The 17,741-nt window shown below is 40.3% G+C and overlaps 1 protein-coding gene across 4 annotated transcripts in view; it reads right to left on the minus strand.

Annotated features, from left to right (window-relative positions):
• Positions 1 to 17,741, minus strand: part of LOC125903571 (gamma-aminobutyric acid receptor subunit pi) — a 71,592-nt gene that overhangs the window by 39,200 nt on the left and 14,651 nt on the right. For all 4 annotated transcript variants that reach the window (XM_049600566.1, XM_049600565.1, XM_049600563.1 and 1 more), the window contains one exon: positions 12,223 to 12,312. In XM_049600566.1, the coding sequence (XP_049456523.1) occupies positions 12,223 to 12,275 (53 nt within the window). In that variant the 5' untranslated portion in view covers positions 12,276 to 12,312. The remainder of the gene's footprint in view (positions 1 to 12,222; positions 12,313 to 17,741) is intronic.

Below are 17,741 nucleotides of genomic sequence, written 5' to 3' on the forward strand. Positions count from 1 at the left end.
GCCAATTTACATTTTTCAATTTAGAGGCATCGTGCCACACCAAGCTGCCAGAGATGGACCCTCTTCAAAGTAGGTCCAAAAGCTGGGCCGCCTGCCCTTTAAGCAGGTAGAGGACCACAGCTTACTGTTGACAACCCCACTTCTCCCCCTTAGACAAGCCGTGTGTGTTGCAAGACTGTACTCACCTCTGTCTGCAGGTGACAGCTACTTTTGTAGCTTGTAACTTCTAACTCGCTGGTCTGGAGTTTAGTTTCTCTCCTGCGTCCTGATATTAGATACCTGCTTTATTTTAATGTTTTATGTTTGCAATCAGCTGTATTAGAAGTTGTGTGATGTTGCTGCTCAAAAACTCTACATTTCCTTATTTTGGTGCTTCACAATAAAAGTTTTCACATGCAAAATAACGAGGGACTTTTGCTGTAAAAAATCTACGACAAATGAAATGTGTTTATCACTGAATTAGCCGAACTTTGTTAGCAGCTCTTCTTTAATAAAGGCATGTCTAATGCTACTGCAGGGAGGAAGAGTAAAAGAGAGAGTTGATGTAGAGCTGCAGACATCAGGCTCTTACTGCACCTCTGAAAACAGGTCACCTCCAACAGGTGAACTTCTTTTACCTGCCCTGCTGCGTGATGGAAAAACACATGCAGCAAAAGTAACAGGGAATTTTGGATCAGCACTCTGCTTTTAAACATCATCAGTCAAGACAAGCCAGCATAACTTAAAGATACACCTTGAAGTGGGTAGCCGTGTTGTAATGGAAATGCTAATCCCTGCCGCATTTGGCTGATGGCCCAAACCAAACCAAGCCAGCCAATGGCTGTCAAAAAGGGGTGCAGGAGATGCAGTGCTGACCGCTCCAGTGTATATGTCACAGATAAAGAAATCAAACCACGGGACTGAGCCAGTCAGGAAAATCTGGTCATTTGTGAACAGTGTTTCAAGAGAGGAGTTCACAGGTGAAGTGATATTGGAGGTAACAAGGCAAAATAAACTAAAAATTAAGAAAAGATATGTACACGTCGATATAAAACACAATGGGCTCTGGTTTCCCGGCGCAGCGCAGGGTGGCGCAGGGTGGCGAACCCCATGCAGAGTTAGTTTCGAGCAGCGCAACCCGAGGCGCGCTCAGTTTGGTAGTTTGGCAGACGGAGGTGCACTGAGATGGGTGTGGCGGCACAGCAGGGGGAGGTGTCGACAGATCCAGCTTGGCGCAGTGACAGTTTCGTGCCAAAAGGCTTCGCCGAAGGTGCGCTGAAAGCTCACCAACTGAAACCAGGTCGACTGTCAGTGCAGGTGGAGCGTAGCCGGTGTAAGCCGAAGTTTGGCTGACCGGCTGACAGTGCGCACACGTCACCAAAACCTCACAGGCAGGTTTCCAGAATATCAGGCACATTAACGATGTAATAAATACCCAAAAAACACTATTCAATGCAACTATCTGCAATCAGCACATAAATATATCTCTATATCGACTGTCCCGTCACATCTGATGTCAGATCAAAGGGGATTGGCACCGTTTGGCACTGTTTGGCTTGTTTGGCACGCGTAATGGAAACCCAACCTGATTTGATTAACACAGCTGCAAACTAATGAGTTCACATCCCTCTCAGCCAACCACAAACAGCCACAGCATCAGATAGGGAGTATATATTCAGCATCTGTCATCTTAGAAAAGTCAAAAGAAAAGAAACAGAGTGAGACTGCGAGAGGGAGAGAGAGTGCGCAAGGTATTTGACTCTGTTCTTCTGGTGTTCTGGATGGGCATATACAGAGGAGACATACAGCTAAACAAGGACAGTAAACAGGCAAACAATAGTGCAAAGGAATACATATAGAACAATTAATGTAACAATTTGCGTACATACATGAAGTAGGTGGATATGAAAGTGTGTACAGTGTATACAGGATGTTGGGATTATGTTTGACAAATATTTACAAGTTAACAGTTTGTATTTTAATTGAAATATATATATAATTTATTGGTAGTCACTGAATTAACATGTTTCTCTAACATAAAAAGAAAATATTGTAAATTATGTACAAGCTGTATTAAATTCCAGCAAGTAAACATGAACAAATGCAAAGTTGTACAACTGTGATACTCTATGGAAGCATGTTAATTATGATTTATTTAATAGGCTCTGCAATCAATTTTGTTCAGCGCCAGAAAAAAAGGGATATAATTTGCCATATTCAGTTGTAATGAAGCATAGGGACAGGGCAACCCCAATTAACAATCATAATGTGAATGATTTTGGAGTTTAAATGTGAGATGAAACCCAATTAAAATCAAATATATAACAAAAACAGAATGGAAGCTATATTCTGTTTAACATATCATTATCCTTGTGTCTTGTCAATTTATTGAGAGGGTTTTCAGATTTAATGATTTTTATTGGCTTATTTTGCCTTGTAATGCAGGTGGCTTTGGTGCATTGTTCAGTATCATCCTTTGTTACACCTGACAGTGTAGGCTGTAATATTCCTGTCTCATATCTCCAATATAATTTGCCCACAATGTCTTTTTGCACCCTTACTGGCAATTTAAGGGGTGTGGATGTGTTATGGTAATGATGAACTCACACGAACATGCACCTCCTCATGAACAGGTGGCATTCAACCGACTTAAACAAGTGATACACAACACATTTTTCCTGGTTAAGACTTCTGTGAATTTGACACGTTTTAGGGTAAAAGCATAAAACTGTTAAAATGTCTGTTGTGTTATTTAATCTTCAAGTCCATCTTTCTACACTATTTGAACAGAGCAATGGTATGGTTTCAATTAGAGAGAAGTTGTGGTTGTGGCAAATTAGCTAGTTAACGTTAAGTTACTGTTAAGTTAATCTAACAACCAGCAATGAAAACACCTGAGTAAGGTTTGGTAGGTTACTGGTAGGTTAAAATAAAAGCAAAAGAAAACTGCAGGACTACGATGGGGTGCAAACTCCCAATCCGTTCTCATTCTGAGGTTGTAAATACCAACACTTGGCATCTTATAGGGATGCACAGGCCACCCTTTAACGAATCTATGTGACTCACACCTGAAACACATTCTAACGTGATTGTCACTGTGAAACGTCTAGGGTTTGGTTTAGGCAACAAAAGCACTTGGTTAGGTTTAGAAAAAACATCATGTTTTGGGTTATAATAAGTATGTGTGTTACGTAATGTGATGTGACGTAAAACGTAACGTGATTGACATGAGTGCACGACTATATGTAAATTCTGTCACATTTAAACAACATGGACTTTTGGTTTCACACAGGACACGAACTGCAATCTCCTTTACATTGGAGTTAGTTGAAAGCCCCCTTCGTCACATTAAGATGCTTGAGGGTGCTTTTGGCATCAACATAAACATGCTGAGGGGTGTGACAAAGCAGCTGTGACAGATAGAACAGGTTGAAACTCCGAGAAAAAGAAAGTTGAACATGCCACTGGCCAACTCACCCCAGCTATCTAACTTTTCATTTTGCTTCATAATGGGCACACTATTTCCTATATTGACACCGGGTGTAAATTGTGAGGTGCTGAATATTCCAATGTGAACATAAATCCTGGAGATACTGGGATGGACAGAGCACCATAGCTCAGGAGGGATTGTCAGTAACAGGATTAGCAGAATAAATGCATGCATGTTCTAACTTTGCAAATGAAATTCACAATATTCAAATGACTTTTGTGGTTAAAACGTTAGACTTCAAATCATGTGCCCAAAAATGTGCCACTTCTAAATGGGGAACATCTGTCACTTGTCATCTGCAGCAGGCACTGAAACCAACTCCTCATGCAAATTTAACATCATATCATTTGTTAAAGATGACTCGGCTCAGAAGAATATGTTTAACCCTGTCAAGAAACGCTCATATTCTTTCACAAATCATAGTGGTAGTAAGCGTTTTTATTGTTCCCCAGTGTTCTGTTAGGAGTTGACGACAAGTTTCTCTCATCAAAATAAAGAGGCCAATGAGGTTCAGAAATTTTAGCGGTATAGAATAATCAGGTCTCTAGTGAGAGAATGCCTTGCTGAGGGAAATATATGTGACGATAGTACCATGACAAACCGCTGTGAAAATGGAAATGGCAGAGGAACCCAACAGAGGGAAGATATTGTTCCAGATAGGGGACCTACAATTAAACTTAATGAACATGAAAAACTGGTTTTCAGTTCTCTCTGCTGCACAAAGTGATAAATGATGGATTTCAAATAGGCGAGGCAAGGGAATTTCTAACAGCCGCTGTAGTAGAGACAAAAGAGGATTTTGTTAAATTTAAAAGAATCTCAATTGCCTCCTCATTTAACTCTGAGGAAAAGGCACTGTGGTTCTTTGAGTAAAAAAGCTGAAACATTCTCTATTTAAGACTTTTTCCTTGACCTGACTAGGAAGCTCTTCAGCCGTCAATAACTGTAAACTTATTTCTAACAACCCTCCATCACCAACCTGAAACTTTCAGTAAAATCACTTACAAACGAATGGATATAGTAACACAGGTTATCTCGCGTTTCTATAGCAACAGCTGCAATGATGGCAACAACTGTGGTTGCAGTTTTAAGCCACTCAGTATAAAAGCTAAAATCTGAACTTATGTGTATTTTGTCTTTCAGTCAAGTTTTAAATGGACCATGGCATCAGCTCTGAAACATCAGCGTTATATTTTGGTGACCCTTGACAAGTGAGATCAGAGAGCAGCCTCCAGCATTAACTTGTCAGAAGTAGTAAAATTGAGGATCACTCTTCCAAATCAATGTGCCAAATCACTTGTTGGAGTCCAATCTCAATTTTTTTTATATGATCTCCAGGAAGCTCACAGTTTAACATACCTTCAAACCGCATGAAGAGACATGGTCTGACATTGTCTAATCCTTTGAATCAAAAACCTGAACAATTCCTCATAGACACATATTGTTCTTTATTCATCAGCAACAGGTTCTCATCCCAACTCGTCAAATACTGTAGCTTCGTCAGTGTCGTTTACATCTACATATGACATGATCACATCTACAGTAGCTATCCTCCTGCATTTGTTGTTGATGTCATTTTACACCTGTGAAATGCATTGTGACATATACTTCAGTTTTCACAGGAAATGTATAGTTTCTGCACACAGTAAAAAATGAAGTTACAATGTCAGTGAAACACCTTGTTGGCACCCTCAGGGTTTGTTGGACCCTACACAGACCCTCCAGCTCCTTATATTATGTCGTTACCAGAAGTGTTTCCAACTGAGACCGTCTAGTGGTGTATCATACTGCCACGACAGGTACTATCTGGCTGTGATATTAAGTGACGCTACCCGTCCAGGTATCATACAGCCACTACAGGTGCCATCCGACCAGCCGGCATTTGTATCATACCACTGCAAAAGGTGGCCTTTGGCATTGGTGTCTGACGCTGAAATCATTGACCACGCTGCGGTTTTTGACGAGTTTAGAATGAGAACAGGCTGTCATCAGAGGATAGGATGGTGGCTGAGGTGTAACTTCAGTTTTTTATATATTCACACCAAATGTAGCCATTGGAGCCAATGTTTCTGGCTATGATGATTGCTTTATTTTTGGCAATTTTTAAAGAAAACATACCTTTCAAACTTGCCAAGGGGCTGGGGTTCAGAGGGTTTTAAAAATAAATACAATACACAACCATTTGAATATGCAGGTCACTTTGCTAAGCCAATATAAAAATATAAACATATTTAAGTCTCACCCCAGTGCTTAAAATGTTATTTGACATGTCTCCCTTCTCCCTTTTCCCTCATACATAACAAACAGTCCCTAAGGTACTCTAAAACACTTTTTATTTTTACTTTAATATAGAAAAACAAAGTCTATTGTACAAAAGTTTCTAAAACCGATGATCTCCCCCCTCATGTGCCACTGAAATGTTCCCTTTTGTGGTGGTTTGAGACAATTCAGTCATGTAATTATCTCAGCATAGGGCTACACTAATCCTTCCAGTGACAATCAATAAAAAAGCTGACATGGAATGGATTTCTATACAGGAATAAGTCGTGTCTCTCCAGTAAAGGCAAGAAAAGCATACTGTAAGCCTTTAATCTGCCTGTAATAGGCTTCAGTAAAATTTTATCCATGCTTTCTGTAACCAGTGCCGTGAAACCATCGCTTCCTATATACAGTATTATGGTGTTACTTCATATTGTTAAGCCTCTATTGAAAGAGATTAAATGAAAAATCAAGCCTGGTTTGTAAATGTGGGCTGCTAAATGCCTTGCAGAGGAATGCAGTTATGTTTGGCTACAAAATGATAAATATGTCCTTTCTACCCTGTGGCTGTTGGAACAATGACTTTTACAGATTATTGTAAATCCAAGGACGGCTATATAGAATCATTTATTTAGATTATTTTTTGACTTAATTATGGATTATACTATTAAGGCAAAACCCCTCCCTCAAACAGTGATTGATTAATTATAGTTTAGCAACCATAACTAACCATGGCATGCATGAAAAGCTTTTGATTTGTCCTCATGCTGAAACACATGAAAAAGTCCTGTTTATGACTAGCACATCCCATGTGTATGGTATTTACACTCTTATGGATAGCTTAACATTAACAGCTCTTTACTGAATTTGGTAAAGTTTATACTTTACTAGCTACCTGAAATATGTTTGCTAAACACATTTAGTCCTCATCAGTGTTAAATCAAAATGCATCCCACTACAAATTACACAATACATGCCCTAAAAAATGTAATCTGTAACATGTCCCATTAGATTACTTGAGTTAAGTAATCTTAAGTGAACACATTTTTAATACTTTGGATAGGATAAATGGTTACGGATAATGAATGAAGAATATTTTGGATTATTTTTGGACCATTTAAAAACTGTCTCGCTAAACCCATTTTCTGGGTCACTCTTACTTTAGTTAACACTTGCTTTTGGGAATGACCTTATTACTGTCTTAAGAGAAAAAGTTATGCAAGTACACAAAACAGAATGTGGTATGTTTTGTCCTGCAGCTGATACTGTTTAAAGAAAAATAGCATCCACCAGAGAAAGCTTCAGTTTTCCTTCACCCTTTTTAAAATTTCCACGGCATCAGGCCCCGTCTACAGATATTAAAAAAAAACCTGGATATTTTCCCCCTGTTAAAAAAAAACTGTCCATTCAACCTTCATTTTACAAAATATCTCCATACACACTACAACTCGGGGTGGGATGTATAAAATGACCATGTTGGGAATACCCACTTTAAATTGTCACATCAGTTTTGTTAAGCCACCTGCATGAGACGTTACGGTTCTCTCACTTTCTCCTATGGCTCTCTCCCTCTCACAGACACACACAAAAAGAAAGACTCATGAACATGATACATCACACACACACACACACACACACTTCTCCACCCATCCAGACTACTTTCTCCTGAGCTATAGTGTCTGCTACCATGTTGCAACCATGGAGCACCAATGTGACTTGAAAATATAATTATATATATGGGTCTGAGAGCTGTTGGTTTGTTTCCAGCTTACATTGAATAAATCCTCATGTTTAACGACACCACAGCAACAGTTTGGGCTCTAGTTTCCCAGCGCAGCGCAGGGTGGCGAACCCCACGCAGAGCTAGTTTCGAGCAGTGCAACCCGAGGTTTGGCTGACCGGCGGACAGTGCGCACATGTCACCAAAACCTCACAGGCAGGTTTCCAGAATGTCAGGCACATTAACGATGCAATAAATACCCCAAAACACTATTCAATGCAACTATCTGCTATCAGCACATAAATGTATCTCTATATCGACTGTCCCGTCACATCTGATGTCAGATCAAAGGGGATTGGCACCGTTTGGCACGCGTAATGGAAACCCAACCTGATTTGATTAACACAGCTACAAACTAATGAGTTCACATCCCTCTCAGCCAACCACAAACAGCCACAGCATCAGATAGGGAGTATATATTCAGCATCTGTCATCTTAGAAAAGTCAAAAGAAAAGAAACAGAGTGAGACTGTGAGAGAGAAAGAGAGAGAGTGCGCGCACGAGAGAAACGCAACATTGATTTACAATTGTGGTGACCTCCTCCCAGGCTACCTTTGCATCATCAGCCCGTGGAGGTCTGCTCACAGTTCTGTATATTCGGACACTGCGAGCTTGGACCTCCCGGACCAAAACATCAGTTTCCTCCTGGGAGAAGTTTGGCCGTCTGACGCTGCTGCTCTCTTCTGCCATGGCGAATTGAGTAAACTCTCATTACGCCTTCGCGCGGCGCATTTAAGGGCGAGGAGAGGGGCTCATTTGATTGGTGTGATGTGTGTAAAACCCACTCCACGCCTTCTCTCCTCCCTTTTTACGACTTGGGCAGGTAGGAGGGACGGAGGTGGGATAGAGGAGTAGCTTCGCCAGGGTGCACAGTGTGCCAAACTTACAAAATCCGCCTGGCCACACCCAGTTGGCGAAACGCAGGTGCGCTGCGCCGCCGCCGCGCCCGGTCTGCGAAACTAGAGCCCTTTAACTTGATGAATTAAACAATAGTGTGAGCAGACAAAGCGCATGTCTTTGTACCTGTAGGGCTCCATACCACAACTATTTAGTTGCATTTTGTTCCACAAATCACCAGTATGACTTATAAATACTAAAAATGTATGACCTGGAGAGCTAATTTGTTGCTAGCTCACAGTGAATAAATCCTCACATTTAAAGGCATAATGGCAACAGTTTAACTTCATTCTAACTGATAACAGCTGTTGACTGGAAGCCTCAAGTTCATGAACACACAAACACAGTACAACAGAAAAACAACTTCAGACACTTGCCAGCGTTAGTTGTCTCCTGCAGTCTCCTATCATAGTGAAGATAGCAACGTGCACAAGGTAATGCTACCATTTTCAAAACAATGATTGGATGGAAGTGATGTTCTGGAGAAGTGAAAGTTTTCCTTCCCTTCCTTACTGACAACAATCCCACTCCCGAAATTGTCTGTCAATCTGCTGGTTCAACCAGGCCTGATCATATCTGGTGGACCAAATAACACTGGGTGATCAGGTTGAGCAGACTGCCCAAAACTGAAACAAACTAGTAGTCTGTAGTTGTTGTTATAGTCCCTTTGCATGGTCTTTACACAAAGCAACACCACCCAAGTTTTGAAAAATCTACACCTTAAAAGGCATTTTAGAAAATCTCTGTTCTAGTGACCTAAAACTCTGTTTTCATGTGGACAAGAGGCCAAAACATTGGAGAACATATATGTATATATATTTGTATATGTGTAGACAGGGCCTCAGTTAACCTCACCATCTTCTGATGGGAAAGCAGCTCAGTTGATGGCAAACAGAGCTTGCACTGCACCTTAAGTTAGCTTCAGTATTTTGGCATCAAACATATCATGTATGTAGCCATCAAAACCTTATTTAGGGCTGCTTTTCAAGGTTCTTTTTTCTAACACAAGTCAGCTGCAGACATTAAAAAGTCAGCCAGAGATGGAATTTTCACCTAATTTTCATAGAGCTAGTGTTAATTTGATTTGCTAGCTAACTACTGCTAACACTATCTGTACGTGACAGTTGTCATTTTGAGCTGACAGTCGACAGTCACCAGTAACAAATGAGCAACCTGCTTTTGTTTACCTCTTTCTGAGGAAAATTACTAAGAGTTAAAAGTGGTGAATCTTCCACCACTATAATTGTTAACTGCATACGAGACATCCAAGAACTTAACAGGATATGCTTTAAAATTACTTTAAGCATATGTAGTTTGCACCATTGAATGTTGATGTGCCAGCCAGATCCATGGCTGACTGCCTCAGGTGACAAAGACTCAGTTTTTTTTAAGCAGCAGCTTTTTTTTCTATTTTAAATAGCAAGCTCAGCTGTGATCCTCTTGAATTTCTTGCTTTGTTCTTTTGACTCGGGGAGTAAAACAAAGCTCCAACGCTGCCAGGGTTTTCACTGAGCGCCACAAGAACAAGAGCGGAGGAAGTTTTCCGAGGCCAGTTTGACACTTATGTATTTGCCAAAGTGTTGTGGAATCCAGCTGCATTGGTGGTGTACAGTATCCTCAACATAAAGCAAGACATTAATCTTTCCACAGAGTTCAAGCACGTCATTTATGTCCCTGTGAGCCTGTTCTGCTAGATGAATGTGAGACTTTCATGACCCCTATAAGCTTTCCTTTGCTGTTAGGTGAGGGTCCTGGCAGTTTCAACATCGTCAAGGTCATGGATCGCATCATAAAGCTGTTCAGGTCAATAATGTGGCCATATAGTGAAAATGGTTGTAGCACATTTGTATTCCACTGGCAAGCAGTGTTTTCTAATCACTAAATCACCAGAGCTATCAAGGCCTGTGAGCTGAGCAGCTCATGCTGGCAGGGTTTGCTGATTGGCTACAGGTCACAGTAAATCATCTTTCCAGGGTCTTCATACACACAATGTCATGGAGGTCACAACAGTTTTATTACATACATACAGTTGTTTGTTAACATTTGTAATCACTGAATTTCCATCATAAATTACACAGGATTAGCTTTTGTTTATCAAACGCTAAATTAAAAAGGTTAAAAGCAAAACAAGATTCTGATTCATTGCATTGTTGCATTAATGTATAGCTCTGGAATTTAAAAGAATTTTAGAGCGCATACTGAGCAGGATTTTCTCCTTAAATAGCACAAATTTTCCTAAAATTCCTCCTGGATGTCATTTACGGACAAAAAGTTGTCAAAGTCAAAGTTTTTCCTCCATATATGCAAAGGTTTGAGGCTGAAATGCTGCAAAGCACAAGTCTCAGTGGTCACTCGTCACTAGATTAAATTCAAATTTTCCAAAAGAGCCCTTTTTTATGGTGGGCTGCACGTCGCTGCACTGAGACACAGAAAGAAAATTACTTTGTTCAGTTTTCCACTTGCAAGCAGGAACTCAGGCCAAAGCAGGTGCTCATTCAAAGGCAAAGCCAACTAAAAGAGAACTGAGGACACTCTGACCCGGTCTGACTAGACCCAAGGATAATAAAACTCCATCCAGAATTACCAGTGTTAGTATACAATCAATGTCTTCAGTGCTGATAGTGAGTCTGCTTAAATTGGTTTCAGTCAAACTGAGACACAGAGCCAAGACCCACTGCAATACAGCAGGAACCTACAGATTAGACTGAATACATACTTTGTACCTGGTCAGACTCACGATCAGGGTTTCAGTTCCTTTGTGAATATCAAGTTTTTGGAAGTGGGAACTGAATCTGTAGCAAACCATTAGCTTAGTTGAATACAAAATGAGCAACTCATTAACAATGTACACAGTATATTCTCAGTTAACCAATATGCCTAAACTCAGTATACCTTTAATAAAAAAAATGCAAATATTGGCCGCTACAATTACATTTTAAATTGATATTTTCACAATAAAACAACATTTATTTATTTATTTATTTTACAAATTATTAAATAACAGAGATGACTTGTACAATTGTATATTCTCTCTCAGCCTTGACTGACATGCATCAGTGTTATAATATCCACCATGCAGGAGAGGAGACTTCACTCAAACACGACAATGATCAATGTAAAATAATCTGTATGGGATGTTTGAAAGCTCAGAGATTCATGTAATAAATTAATAAATTTAATGCTGGAGTGGTCAAAGTCTGGCATATGGTGTGTACACTAAAAGCATGCATTTGGCAACATACTCGTGTGGCAGGCAACCTGCTACAGCGCATTAATCCCAGAGCTAATTGTACAAAGAAGCGCTGCACTATACAGAGAATATCTTATAGCAGGATTCAGTGAGACCCAGAGGGTTTGCCTTATCTAAAATGTGCAAAGTGCATTCTGAGCTCTGGAAATTCACTGTAAGAAAGGGAGAGGCATCTCTTCACGGTAACAGACAAATGTGCACCAAAACATCCCATCATTCTCTCTGTGTGACCTCTACAGGGATTATAACACCAATTGTATGCAACGACTGATACATGTGGTGCTGGATCCTGCTGCATCGTCTCCGCTCAGCAGCACCGTGAACGTGGCAATGGAATTTCAATGCTTCTTGTCTGATGCACGCGGAGTTGTTATTTTGGTGTTGATGGTTCACGAGAAAATGATAATACTGAGTACCTCTCTATCTCCTCTTCAGCTCACTGCATACAAAGTGCTGGTGTTGTTACAAATTAAAAACTGACATGAGTTGATTACATGCTCCCTGCCTGTTAAGATAGCTTTGTGGCTGCAGATCCCAGTGGTTGTATATTTCCGTAAGCAGTCTTACCTGCTAATGAGAAGGATGGTGAACACGGTCCCTCCAGATACAGCGAAAGCCATGGCTACCGAGGGAGTGGAGATGCCAGGTGGAGTTTATCTGCAATAAAAGCACACAAAGGTCAATAACATGCAATTTAGAGAGATGTAGGTGATGATAGAAGATTCAGAAAACACGAATAGTGTTTGCTTCGAAAACCAAGATCCATGGATGCATCTCAGCATGGACTTAAGATGATTCTTGTGCTGCTCAAGTGACTCCTACACTTTCTTTTTTCAGAGTCTTCAGCTAGCACACATCACAGATGGTTTGTGCCCCCTTCCCTATTTTTAATCTTTACAGTCCACACTTCCACAAATACTTTTTTTACTGAGATGATATCTATCACCCAGGTAACAGTGCTACTTACTTATCTTTCACAAATTCTCTCATGGACACTGTAATGTAGGACAATTTTTGAAGTTATATTTCTAAATCACACAATAGCAAGACTCAGCACTGACATGCCTGAGGGACATTCTCTTAACAGCACAATGACCTCTTGTTGCTGACACCCCCTGACTCCAAGTCTGGCACAGTAAGCTCCAGACTTGGGTGAAAAGTAATAAAGCAGTCTCCTTCAAAGAGAGTTGTCTTCTCCCCTATATCTCCATGCTCTCTCTCTCTCCCTCTCTCTCTCTCTCTCTCTCTCTCTCTCTCTCTCTCTCCCTCCATCCCTCATGCCTCTTTTAAGATGAAAGCAGACAGAAACCCTTCAGAGACCAGAATGACTTAACCACTGAGACCTGACTAATGTGGACGGCAAGCTGGGCTATGGAAATATTTAATGTAAAGTTGAAAGTTAGCTTCCGTGGCTGTGGTGTTAGAAGTGACTTTACAGTGGAGTAGGCTTGAAATACAGTACCACCCTTTGGTGGTAATGTAACATCTTTGGCTGCAGCTTTGGTTACATAATACGCAGTGTGTGGTTCTGTAGCAGGTAAGACATGGCCTGTGTTGGGAAGGTTGCTTTTGAAATATAGTTACAGATTATTAGTTAGCCTGTTCAAAATGTAATAAGCAATGAATCTATTTTAATTACTCAATTAAAGTAAGATGACTTATTACATTTGATTATTTTCTGATCATTTTTCTAACAAATGTTTTACAGCAAACTGGGCAGTAAAGCTGAAAAATCCTAAAAACATAAATATGCATGGTCAGCTGGTCGCAGACTGCTCACATCAAGTTCACACTTCACAGCCTAAGCCCTGATTTTCTGCTCGCCAACAGTTTTTGGAGTTCCCTGACAATGTGCTGCTATATGTGAATTATTCAAAGGTGCGAGCAGGGAGCCTTGCAGATGCATCGCAGATGCTCCCCAGATATTTTGCATACTGAATATCTGGACCTGTTGGGGACTTCATCAGCGAGCTATGGCCAGTGACAGCGCAAGACACATGTTGAGGACAGAGACAAGCAGTGCTTTCCACTGTGTGTGTGTGTGTGTTTGACAGTGAGAGTGACTGAGAGAGGGGATGGGAGAAGGTGGGCGGCAGACTATTGCACACAATATTTCTAATAATAACTTACTCAGGATGCTGCTTTGTCACGTTTTGACTTTGATATTTTTTCATAAGCACCTCCCTCCAACCAAGTTGTGGGTCAACCCATGCATCACATGACATACTCATCAGGGATTCCTCTTGGTGAAGGATCCCGTAGTGGTCAGTCATATAGTGTGAAAACCACTTAAAGACTCTGGAATACACAAGCCAGTTTCACTCTGAAGTCTTTGAAATCTGGCACTTGAGCAGTGACTTGTGTTAGATACCAATGGAAAAAAAAGTTCCTTAACAGGACAAGAACGAAAGTTAAAGCAAAGCAAGGTTCAAATAAGGCGGGCGTGAGGGGTGGGGAAGGGTCTAACAAACATCGACTTTCACCTGGGAGAGTAGTGTTCGTATCCCAAGCCAAAACTTTTTTTTCCTAAACCCAACAGAAAAAATGTCAATTTTCGGTGTTGTATTGACATACTGTGTTTATTTTGAAAGAGACTGCATGCAAATGGTAACTTTCATCTGAAAACATAAGTGTGTTTTGAAAGATGACAATGCACGTAACAGGCAGAACTCAACACAGCACCCAGAACACCAAGATACAAAGCACTCAGGGTATGTTGCACGTAATATCTGGACGTGGAAAGTCTGTGACAAAATGTGGATATGTGATGAGGTCGGAGTGAGAATGTGTTGGAATACAAGATAACAAGCTGTGTAATGTGGACAGTACAGGGAACTTAGCTTAAGAACAATGCACTTTTTAACTGGCAAATAAGAGGTGATGCAAATTTCAAAAAGAAAACTGATCAAAAACATTTCTCAAAATTTCAGCGCATAATGCCAAATGGATGGAGGCTGCCTGGACGTAGAGACAACTCCTCATAAGCCATCCTACCCATGATGGTGTTGCACCCAAATATGTCCCAACAGGACCAAATATGTCAGAAGGAGACATTCCTGCACGGCAAAAAATACAAAACAACAGAATGAATGTTACATTCCACTCATAAGCGTTTTTAGCAAAAAGAACATATTTGGCTGAATCCCCTTTGTAGACACCAACATTTTGGTAAGCAATTGTAATGCTGTTATATGTAACTAGTTACTTCCTTACAGTGGACATGGCATTATCACTGCTAGGGTTACCAGTACAACTGACACTGGACTTTACTACCATTTATGTAATGCCTTTAATTAATCATGGTAGTTTACGTAGTCTGCTTTGGACAGATGCATATCACAGTAACAAAATACAATATCCATTTTTGATTTTACATACATCTGTTCAAAACTAGATTTTTCTGACATTCCTGACATTAATTCTCAGTGCTACACCTCACCAGCTACAATTCTGGTAGCCAAGTGAGCAGTCATCTACCAAAACACACTGCAAACTGCTACAATTAAGACTTATCTACATACTGAGCAATTTTCTGTTTGTCCCTTTGCTGCCAACTTTGTCACAGTCAAACGGACTGCAATTAATGACAAGTGTGTCCCTGAAGAGGTGCAGGAATGTTTAAAGTTGTCACTCACTGCTGATGAGCTCGTTCAACAGCCATGCATTACAACTCATGAGCAACTCTGTTAATGTGAATGATGTGTGCAGTCTAAATTCAGCACACATTTTGTCATGGAAATAATCCTGCAACAATAAATCCTGCAATCACATGTGACATTGTGGTATTTTCTGTAATTTGCCTTTATTTCAGGTACACTATGAGACAGTTAAGAGCTGACAGGAGATGATGGGAGAGAGATGGCAGTGCAACAAATGTCCCAGCCTAAGAATCACATCTGCGTCAATTTCATCAATCATTTTGTACAACAACTCTAAGCCACAAGAAAACCCTGTTAAATTGGGAGTCCAATTGCTGCTGTAATGTGTGACCAATTGTTTTAAAACTAGCCTGCGTTTCTTACATTGGCCAGTCAATGTATTGTCTTGGATGAGCCCTCATTTTTCAGAAACTGGCTCCGGAAATGTGACAAACAGGGAGTCTATGTAAGGTCATACTTAAGAGAAACATAATTGTAAACTACGGTTAATTGAAATGAACTATGAACTGTGTAGATTAACAAAGTCAGTAATGAAAGCCAGGCATGGATGTTGGTCAAGTGAGCTGTGGAGGTGTTGAAGATGCAAAAGCAAAAGGCAATGATACAGGGTGGATTTCTACTGTAGGAAGGGAGAAAAAGAGTTAACACACGGGGCAGCTTTTACAGCCTGGAAGGCCCAGGCGAGCTTAATCAAGGCAACGACCCTCTTATGTCAGCCTGATGAGGTTGGCCAGAACCAGCCCAGTCGCCAGAATAAAACTGTTGGCACTGTACGTGTCTTTAAACCACGTCATAGCTGTATGTTTGATGTGTGTAACATTGCTCAGATCGCATGTATATGAACTGAGCCTCTCATCAGGAGGCAATGGGAAAGGAGTCTATCACCTGTTTTTAACACGCACAAATTTTAGAAGAAAGAGGATATTTAAGACCACAAAAGCAGGTGTAACGACAGTTCAGGACATTTCCAGCTGTGTTTGTGGCAACAATAAAGGGTATTTTAAGTCCAAACCCTAACTAAATGGTTTTTGTGCCTAAACCTAACCACACATTAACCAAAGTGTTGTCACAACAGAACATTGAAACATAAAGGTCTAACATATTTGCTTCACATGACACATATACATGTAAGATATCCGTGGTTTGCAGATAATGCCAACATTTATTCTGCTGACTGGGTTACCAGGACAATCTTTAACACAGTAGGAGTGGTGTCACGATTGAAAATCATGATCAAATAGTTTGATGGGCTGACATTTAGTTGCAAGGAAGAAAGGTTTTCATTCAAAATACAAATGATACCAAGTGTTAGTGTACAAAAGTACAAAATACAGAACAAAAGCAGTAGTCAATGAGCAGCAAACGCGCAACAAACAAGAAGTCAAGTTGACAAACTGATGTCTCATGGGCTATTGTTTGTTTCTTGGTGATATGTCTTCAGCTACAGTATTAGTAAGTTAAACAGTCCCTTAACTATCTGTAGCATTAGTGCACAATGAATTTAACTGGACTTTATGTTTTCCTTGTGAGAGGTTAACATTAAAAAATCCATGCATTGCTCATTTGAGGAAGCAGCCCAATCGTACACGTTGTGTGTGGTAGTCCAGTGAAGTGAGCTGAATGAATAATAAAGGATATTACCATTGTGTATAGCCTAATCATTTAAACTCCTTTCAAATTAACAGCTGCTGCGAAAGCAATATTTTTTCAATGCTGTACATTAGCAAGAAAAAAGGTCAGTCATCATACTGTATTTCCACTGCGTCAATCTCTTGGCTGACCTGTCAGTCACAGAAGACTGAGCGAATGCTCCACTTACACCCCAGGGTGCACCACTTCACAGTGATTTAAGCTCAATGAAGGATATTAAAAACCAAATATGAAAGTGTTACTTTTGGACTGATGCGCTAGAGACAGTATAAACTGAAACGCACTCAGCGGGCAGCAGAGTTAGAGGAATTAGTGGGAATGTATTTTCAGCATTTTAAAAGCGTGAGAATCCAGAGCTCTAAAATATTTTGATACGGACCACGTTCAGTTTTTCTCCTGCTCCAGCAAATACTAATTACAAGTTGCTATTTTGTATGTTAAATACTTCAATTACATGTATTAGACATTCTGTTTCTTTTATCAGCACTTTATGCTTGGACCCCTACTGTGGACTGCCATTATAAATGATTACACATGCAGCCTGGTAATGCATTAAAAGGGCTGAATGACGCCCACTCATATGGAAGCAATTCAGTCAGTGCATCGCAGCGCATAACCAGGGGAACTATTCATGGCATGAGGGATACCCTTTTAAAACTTAGACTGGGCATTCAATGCAAATGCTTGACTGCATCTGATATCGCTTTATATTTTAAGAAGGAATGTCAAGAGGATAGTTGTAGAGTAAAAATATTTCTCATCTGAATGGTTTTACAT

The sequence above is a fragment of the Epinephelus fuscoguttatus genome, linkage group LG16, assembly GCF_011397635.1.
Source record: "Epinephelus fuscoguttatus linkage group LG16, E.fuscoguttatus.final_Chr_v1".
Classification (NCBI taxonomy): Eukaryota; Metazoa; Chordata; class Actinopteri; order Perciformes; family Serranidae; genus Epinephelus; species Epinephelus fuscoguttatus.